The following is a 9,671-nucleotide window of genomic DNA, read 5'->3' as shown; positions in this document are numbered from 1 at the left end:
ACGCGTCATATCTGTGTAACTACTGTAACACCAGGTCTGTGGGGACTTTGCACTTTTCTCCCAGCAAAGTTGGACATGCTCGAGTCGGCCCGCTGAGTTGAGATAACCTCCGTGATCTTTGACAAACACCCCTCCGGGCCTGTGGCACTTCTCCGGTATGTTCACGTGCCGCGCGCGAAACCTATGGTCCCAGGCGGGCACACACGACCACTGGATATCTCTCCGTCTATTTGATAACAATGCAACTTGAATAAACGAAGAGAGAGGAAAGATCACAGTGATTTGCACGGTGCCGACTACTAGCTAGAAGAAAAAGAAGGCTGCGCCATCATGGCTCTTACGGTGTTGGCGCTTTTGGCTCTTTTCTCCGCCGCCTCCGCCCAACAGGTGAGTGAACTGATATCACATCAACTTTTAAACATTCAAGAACGTGTTTCTGTGTTAAAAGACGTTTAGTAGATCAGCAGGATTAGTTTTAGTCGTACGTAAATGTCGCGTACTGATTCCTAATGGCGAGCAAATCAAACAAGCTTCATCGATTTTTAACTTACGACAAACGAAGAAATCTTTTTCTGACCAAGGAAACATTCTTTATTCGTGAAAGCTTTTCAACATCGTGGTGTTGTGACAAAGTATAGTGACTGAACGTTGTTTTTAAGGTAGGAAAATTTCACGGTTTGAGGAAAATGAACGGAACGCAATCTTCGCGGTAGCGGCAAGTGCAGGGAGGGGGGGGGTCGAAGGACAAATAATTTGATAAAAGTAACGATAAGCTCACCGTGAGCACAGAAGTGACCGTGCGTTCGTGAAAACATTGAACCTAAAATACCGTGAAAAAATCAGAGGAAACATAGTGCAGCTTTTAACAGGGAAAAGGCTATTTTTATTTCCTACTACGGACTTCTACAACGACATTCCTCTGTAGCATAGGAGGAAGACCAAGATCTGTACATGCCCGATTTCTACGCAAAATGATGCAGAAATGATAACATTTCTCAAATTTTACAATGTGATAAGAATGATTGAAAGTAGTTGTCTTTTTTTCCGTAGAAAGACGTTATCAAACTCCGCTTGTATTGGCTTTCATTGGTGCAATTGTGAGAACAGAGACATTATTTGCAAGACAAACGTTCATCGTGATTAGGTAGAAAGATGCTGTGGCAGAGGTGGCCTAATTTCTCGGACTAAAAAGTTCACTGAAGCCTAGTTCGGGCTTTGAATCTGTGAATCACCCTCATCTCCATACCAAAGTCTAACGAGGATGGCACCCTGAAACTGATCATTATATAAAAGTTACTTATCTGCCATGTACATTGAACAGCGTTTACCGCAGTTGCCATGACTTCAGCGGCACGAATGTTTGACATCTGCGTAGGTGGGTGAGGGTGGGGGGTTCCAAGTAAAGAAATCACGTGTATTAAGGCGTGGTCCAAAGTTAAGTTCATCGGTAAAGTGGCTACCCTCCTCACAGTGTTGGTAGATCGTAGACCAATTACATTAGAAAAGTTAACATTTCCCATGATTGAATAAATAAATGAGGATTGCTATATTAATTTCCCATATCAACTAGAGTTCCACGATCTCATACCTTCGCCAAATGATGTTAGCTTTTATGATTAAGAAATTATATATTAATCCCCCTAATTATGCAAATAGGATCATCAATTGCATGAATTATATCTGTTGATCTTTTCTCCACCAAAAGACAGTCTTATCTTAACAAAGAATGCCATGACATTTTCTCATAAATTATGCAAATGAGGTCCTTATTTGAATAAGTTATGTTTAATTATGTTCACCTTAACTTAACTTTCAAACACCCCAAGTATAAAATTCCAGGCAGTTACCACTATGCAATTATAATATTTTCTCATTAATTATGCAAATTAAGTCTTCATTTGCATAATTGATATCTGCCTGTGTTTCTCTCATTCTTAATAACATATGTCACAAGCTTGAACTTCCTAGTATGGAATGCAGCTGATAAATAGAATTTCCTCATTAATTATGCAAATTACATCCATATTTCCATAATTGTAATATCATTATGTCAAGCATCACTCAAGCTACCTACATACCAAAAATCACGATGATCCATCAATCGGTTCTTGAGTTATCCCCCTTTAAACATTTGTCCATTAAACCCCCCCTGCAGTTCTAGAGCAAGCAACTAGGGGGCTCAAACTTATGTGACTTCATCCCCAGCACAAGAGCTATCTACCATCCAAATTTCGTCACCCTAGCATGTCTGGATCATGAGAAATCAAAACCGGAAGTTCTGCTGCTGTACCATGACAAGCCGCCAGGGGGCCCAAAATCTAATCATTTTGAGGTCTCATCAAGCCCTACCCACCTACCAAGTATCAAGACAATCCATCAAGACCTACTCAAGTTATCGTGTTTACAGACAGACACACACACGAACGCCCCTGAAAACATAACCTTCTTGGCGAAGGTAATTATGTATCTGTTATCAATGTTTTTGTGTGAGCTTAATCGCCCGATCTGTTCCTTCATTTTCCCTACTTATCTAATGCAATTGGTCTACGATATAGTAAGAAAAAAGGCCCTTCAGTTTATAAGTTAATGAGAATTTGTTCTGCACCCATTCCTTGAATGCGAAGTACTGTGCAATTGTCAACAATTGATTTAAATCAGTGCCTCCGCACCAAACACTGTTCGGTAAACACGCCGCAAGAGAGCAAAGTTCTCCACAGAGTGAACGTTGTAACCGCGTGTCCACGACATTTGGCCTCTAAGTTACACAATAATGTTGAAGAGAATATAGATAAGAGATATATACATTAGGAAGAAGAATTTGAAAAAAAAGTGCTGAAAAAGTCATCAAAATGCAGAAACCTTCGTTACCGCGAAATTGTAACACTGAAAATATATGTATATTCTAGTGTACTACAGAACTGTTTCTACCGCTAGCTTCAAACACTTCAGTTTCCCTCCTAGTGCGAAGGTAGATGTATTTACAGGATAGCGGTGCAATGCATTAAAAAGACAAAAATGGTGTAATAATCACTTAATTGTGACCTTTTTACAGTGACACGCGACATGATGGGACAGGGTTTTATTTGTCCTTCCATTTGGGTCTATTCTTACACAACAATGGTCTGTCTTCAGCGAATCATTAACATCTAACAAAACATGTTTATCTGACGGAAGCTACCTGCTGTTTACATGGCAACACGACAGATTGGAAGATCCAGTGCCTTGTCATTTTTAAATGACAAGGCCTTGGTTGGGATAGCTTCCTGTGCAGGCTTCGAGCGGGTGGGAATTTTGATACAGCGTTTTGTAGAATTTTTAACGCGTTCTTTGCCGGCCATCCTACAACCGGCCGCCCCGGTGAAGGTTTGTATGCACCCGCTACTGATGGTTGTAGGATGGCCGGCAAAAAAAAACGCGTTACATTACTGCCTACAAAACGCAGCATCATAAAACTCCAACCGACCCGGAAGCCTGCTCAGGAGGCTAGGTTTGGAAGTGTCAAAAAACGTCACGCTGAAGGCGCGAGCACATACAGACGTCGTCGATCGCAAACATTTTTGGGACAATCTTGCATGTGTCCTGAGTTGTTTCTTTCGCAGCTTCCTTGACAATTCTACTGCACCAAGATCCTACAACGATACTACCACGAAGAATAGCCCGTCGCGAAGAAATAAAATTTAAGTGCAAGAAAATTTTCGAGGATCGAGAATGTGTCGATCGATCAGGCAGTGTGACTGACCCTACCCTGTTTGCACAGCGCCGTGGGTTGAGTTTGTGTTTATCCAATGATGATATCAGAGAGAGGAGGGGGGTACATGTTGGACCAAACGAACGTCAGACGTGTTTTGGTTGTTACGGCTTTATCTGATTCTTCTTTTGTCATCCTCAGCTGAGGCGAAGCATGGTGCTTAAATTTTTAAATTTTCAAATTTTCAAATTTTCAAATTTTCAAATTTTCAAATTTTCAAATTTTCAAATTTTCAAATTTTCAAATTTTCAAATTTTCAAATTTTCAAATTTTCAAATTTTCAAATTTTCAAATTTTCAACCGTACGCTTCTCATTTCTCAATAAATATGTTGGGTTCTTTTACATGCAGCAGAATTGTCCTTACTTTTTCTATACAAGGGCCTAGATCCATTGTGAGGTGTATCAGTTTTATGTTTATCATATCGTGATACGACAGAGATGTTTCTGCGCTTTCTTCGGTAGAGAGCTTAAAGAGATCGCTGCATCTTATATATTAGCGACGAAAACTTGCAACCGTATCTCAAGTTTGATCTATGCAAACATCGCCCCCCCCCCCTTCCGTGACCGCACAGAAATGATGCAACCAGTACAAATACCGGCCGTACCTCGCTAAATACTACATGCATATGTAGTCTTATGTAAGGTAGTTTACTCTCATAGTATGCGTGTCTCTACTGCGTGTATTGCATTGTTGCAATTTCAATACAAATATCCTTGTTCTGTTGTTACAGGGGCAGATTTGCAGCGCCAAACTGGACCTGATGCTGGTCCTGGACGGGTCCGGCTCTGTGGGCGACGCCGACTTCACCAAGACCCTGCAGTTCGCCGAGAACGTCGTGAACGCTTTCGACATCGGACCGGACCTCACCAGGGTCGGAGTCGTGCAGTATTCCGACACACCCGCGTAAGAAAGGGATTTTCGTTTCCTTTTTATTATGTTAACCGTAGGAAAACATATTGTTTTTGCTCAGTTTCCTCTTCTTCTCCAAACAGTGACCTCTGACCTGGTCAATGACCTGAACCAGACGTCTCTCACCATGGTAACTGGTGTTGGGTTACATAATGTTGCAATTTCATAGTAAGAGGGATTTCAACTCCTGTCACCATATATGTTTGTGAATGAGTAAGAATTACCTCATGCGAAGGTAAACATTATGCATTTGCTTTGCAAATGTTACCTTTCTAGTTTTTATTTGTTTCGCATAACCGGTAAACCGCCTTTGGGCGTACCACACCAGTTTTGTGCATGTACGTACATGTACAAGCTGCGTAAGACCGGACTGTAAGGTTTGAACCAAGGTCCCGTACTCTTTTCGATAAGTGCGTTGGGTTCTTTAACGTGCGTGGGATGTGGCTCTCTCCAAACACGGGACCTCCATTCAACGTCCTAACCGAGGGACGTCCCTAACCGAAGCTAGGTACTCATTTACACCTGAGTTCGACATCGGACCGGACCTGACCAGGGTCGGAGTCGTGCAGTATTCCGACACACCAACGTAAGAAAGGGATTTTCATTTTTTTTAATTCCAACATGTAATCACCAGACGTGGTGACGACACACTCAAGTTTCTTCAACTTATATTAATGCCGCCACCAACACAGGGGACAACAAATAATGAAAGGACAATAATCATTTTTACCTGAGCGAAGTGAGGAAAGTCGTGTAAAGTGCCTTTCCCAAGGGCACAAGATCGGTAGCATGTCAGGACTCGAACCCGGGGCCTCTTGGTTCCGAGTCGAGCACGTTGCCGCTACGCCACACGACCCCACACGACACTCCGTTTCCTTTTAGTCCCGCTTATTAATCAAATCAACTTTATTGCTCAACAACTGAACTGTACCTTTAAAGCCTTTAAGAACGTCTTTTAAGAACTTAAAAGTCGTAGGTGAAAATTGGGTACATTGAACATTTACTCTTCAGGGCTGGAAATACTGGATGCATGTGCACCTTAGTGCACCCAAAATTGGAGCTGTGCACCCGATTTTTTTCTGTGGGTGCACTGGTGCCTTTTTGTAGGCATTTTTGTACATATCAAATGTATGATATTATACAGGATATTCTTGGCATCTAAGTGTAAAAAAATGATTATAAAATCTAACTTCAAAATAAGATTTTGAAGTTAGCTCCTATTTCAGTGCTGAGAAGAGGAGCAGTAAGATCTGTCATTATGTTTTGTTTTAATCTTTTAGATTGGGTGCACCGGTGCAACTATTCCCAAAAATGAATTTCGAGCCCTGCTCTTACCCTCTGAGCTATAATACCAATATGTTAATGAGAGTGTTGTGTTATTTCACCGTCAGCATGGAGTTTAATTTGGGCGCCCACGGCGACAAGGCGTCCACGATAGCCGCGGTGAACAGCATCCAGTACCAGGGCGGCGGCACGGCCACCGGAGCGGCTCTGGAGTACACTCGCGCCAACGCCAACTGGAGGGGCGCGCCCGTGCCTAAGGTAGGTGTGGTTTATTAACATGTTCTAGCCTCTAAGTAACAGGATTCAGTAGCGGCTGGGAAGAGTAAAAAAAATGGCCAAATAGACAGATGATATGCCAGGGGAGTTGTAGCCTGGGTGCCATCCGTTTTGCTACGGGGCTCCTTTGCACTCGCTACCCCGAAAAATCCAGGCTAGGGGAGTTGGTCCACTAAATAGCCACCAGGCTTCAGAAGGGAGCGGCAAACTGTACTCCTGTAGCGGTACTTCTTCTCAAACCTCGCAAAGGCCTAGGGTATGAAAGTTCACCAGAGTTGGTAAATTACATTGTGGAAAAGAGTTGAGCAGTTAGTACTCACCATTGGGTCAGATAGATCACCTATGTCACCTGACAGAGCTGGCCTGCTGAAGGGGCTGGTCACCATATACTAGTATATTACTGCATTTCATGTGTAAGAATAAACAGGGCAGTAGTTTGTTCGGCTAGACCATGTGAGGTTAAACATTGGGCGTTTGCTTTGCAAATGTTACCTTTTGTAGTTCAAGTCACGGAGTTGGTAGGACCTGGTGTGTAATCCAGTGCCCGTGCGTTTTTGTTTGTTTGTTTATTGAGATCTCCATTAGTATGGTAAATTCCACACTATTCTTCCTGGGGTCCAGCATAATAATAATAATAATAATAATAATAATAATAATAATAATAATAATAATAATAATGATAATGATAATGATAATGATAATGATAATGATAATGATAATGATAATGATAATGATAATAATAATAATAATAATAATAATAATAATAATAATAATAATAATAATAATAATAATAATAATAATAATAATAATAATAATAATAATAATAATAATAAATAAATAAAACATACAAGTTATGCTGAAATTATGACAAACTGAAGATCAGAGGTCAAATAATAGAAACAATATGTCTGAAATCAAAGTAATAATTGATGTGTTTTCGCAGGTGATCATCGTGGTGACGGACGGCAAGTCCGGGGACGACGTGACGGCTGCCGCCCAGGCGCTGGCCGGGGAGGGCGTCACCGTGTACGCCATCGGCGTCGGCAACTACGACCTGCCCGAGCTGCAGCAGATCGCCAACGGAAACACCAACAACGTCGTGGAGCTGGCCGACTACAACGCGCTCACGGCAACCATCGACCAGATCGCCGGGCAGGTTTGCATAGGTAGGAACCTTCAGTTCTTTAGCAGCAGCAGCAGCAGCAGCAGTAGTAGTGGTCGTAGTAGTAGTAGTAGTAGAAGTAGTAGTAGTAGTAGTAGTAGTAGTAGTAGTAGTAGTAGTAGTAGTAGTAGTAGTAGTAGACAGCCACCGTGGATCAGATCGCCGGGCAGGTTTGCATAGGTAGGAAACTTCAGTCAACAGGGGCTATGAGACCATGGTAATCCCTAGAAGTAGAAGTAGTAGTAGTAGTAGTAGTAGTGGTAGTAGTAGTAGTAGTAGTAGTAGTAGTAGTAGTAGTAGTAGCAGCAGCAGAGGTAGTAGCAGAAAAGAGAGTAGTAGTGGTAGTAGTAGTAATGGTAGTAACGTTAACAGTAGTATTAGTAGTAATAATAGTAGTAGTAGAGGTAGTAGCAGAAAAGAGAGGTAGCAGTAGTAGGCACCCTTCACAGCCACCATAGATCAAATCGCAGGGCAGGTTTCCATAGGTAAAATCTGCATCGGTAGGTAAGAACCTTCCGTCGTCAAGTAATCTCTAAGCAGATTCTGTGGGGCAATGTATATTTCATGTATATTGACCTCCTGTAACTGATGTGGTTACATGATTAATAAATAAACTCTTGATCCAACACAGACACTCAACCGCGACGGGAGCCGACATCGTCTACCAGATACCTTTTACCCAGTGTTGATGTCAAATTTCCAAGAAGCCACCTTACAGGTCTCACTGGGTCGGTCTACCGAGAAAGACCAGAGCGACTGGTCGAAAGCACTAAGGCGAGATATTTTCTTTGTGATAGATCAAAAGTTCTAACTTTAAACATCTCTGATTCCTTGTTCTGCAGACATCGACGAGTGCGCGTCCGCACCTTGTCAGAACGGCGGTGTGTGCGTCAACGGCAACAACCAGTACACCTGCCAGTGTCCGGCCGGGTTCACAGGCACCAACTGTCAAAACAGTAAGTCTCACATATTTCAAAGTTCTTTGATCACAACCATTAATTTTTTTACGAGCCGACGTTTCGATGCCCGTCTGTCATCTTCATAAAGGCAATTCTGACTGGTTTATTGTGCACTGACGCTAGATGTTACTTGGTGCATAGTGCACTGAAGGTGTTGCAGTAAAATCTAGCTGATGTGCACTTTGAACCAAGTAACAGTGTACTGTGAACAATATAACACCTTTAGTGCACTATGCACCAAGTAACATATAGTGTCAGTGCATAGTAAACCAGTCAGAATTGCTCTGACGAAGATGTCAGACGGTCGTCAAAACGTCGGCTCGTAATTTTTTTTCAAAATCTATACAGCTGCTTGAGTATTGTGGTTTATTGTGGAACGATTCTCCATTAGCTGCCCACCCGTGGGTGACTGGTATTCCTCCAGGAGAAGGAAGAGTACATACGAACATAACAATACATATTTAACAGTTTGTATGTACAAATTTCATTGCGTATCTCTCTCTGATTTCTTTTCTTTTCAATTTTCCTCAGTGGTGACCACCCCCAAGCCCACGTGCACCGCCCCGCTGGATCTGTTCTTCGTCCTGGACGGTTCCGGAAGTGTGACCAGCGCCAACTTCGACCTGATGAAGGGCTTCACCAAGAACGTGGTCAACGCCTTCGACATCAGCGCAACCGCCACAAGGGTCGGCGTGGTGCAGTACTCCGACCGCAACACGTGAGTTTTTGTCTGCCGGTTATTACTTCCGAGACGGAAGTATTGTTTTGAGTGGCGCTAATGCATGCTAGGTTTGTATGTTTGGGTTCCCGGCATCAGTCGCAACCGCCACCAGGGTCGGCGTGGTCTAGTACTCTGACCGTAACACGTGAGTTTTTGTCTGCCGGTTATTACTTCCGAGACGGAAGTATTGTTTTGAGTGGCGCTAATGCATGCTAGGTTTGTATGTTTGGGTTCCGACATCAGCGCAACCGCCACCAGGGTCGGCGTGGTCTAGTACTCTGACCGTAACACGTGAGTTTTTGTCTGCCGGTTATTACTTCCGAGACGGAAGTATTGTTTTGAGTGGCGCTAATGCATGCTAGGTTTATCTTTATGTTTCGGTTCCAAAGTGAGTGGGTGGACAAGAAACATGGTGGAGATTGGGTATCACCAGGGTCGGAGTCGTCAGTAGACTGACGTGGCTTCTTTGAAAAAGACTGGTATCTACCAACACAGATGAACTTTCATGATAGTACGTGACTTCATCATCTGGTTCCGGGACGGAAGTCTTGTTTTGGGTGTCGCCGATTTGTATGTTTCGGTTCCTAAGTGAGTGGGTGGAGATTGGATT

General features: G+C 42.8%; 1 protein-coding gene across 1 annotated transcript in view; it reads left to right on the top strand.

The window, feature by feature from the left end:
- The first annotated feature begins 238 nt into the window (after window positions 1-238).
- Window positions 239-9,671, top strand: part of LOC109465174 (collagen alpha-1(XII) chain-like) — a 25,375-nt gene continuing 15,942 nt past the window's right edge. The window contains 7 exon segments of the mRNA XM_019762319.1: window positions 239-387; window positions 4,481-4,653; window positions 6,051-6,201; window positions 7,163-7,385; window positions 8,224-8,337; window positions 8,872-9,058; window positions 9,451-9,473. Of these exon segments, the coding sequence (XP_019617878.1) occupies window positions 331-387; window positions 4,481-4,653; window positions 6,051-6,201; window positions 7,163-7,385; window positions 8,224-8,337; window positions 8,872-9,058; window positions 9,451-9,473 (928 nt within the window). The 5' untranslated portion in view covers window positions 239-330.

Source organism: Branchiostoma belcheri, unplaced genomic scaffold, assembly GCF_001625305.1.
Source record: "Branchiostoma belcheri isolate BF01 breed outbred unplaced genomic scaffold, Haploidv18h27 scaffold15, whole genome shotgun sequence".
Classification (NCBI taxonomy): domain Eukaryota; kingdom Metazoa; phylum Chordata; class Leptocardii; order Amphioxiformes; family Branchiostomatidae; genus Branchiostoma; species Branchiostoma belcheri.
Note: the sequence above shows the minus strand (reverse complement) of the source record. Positions and strands in the feature narration are given on the sequence as shown.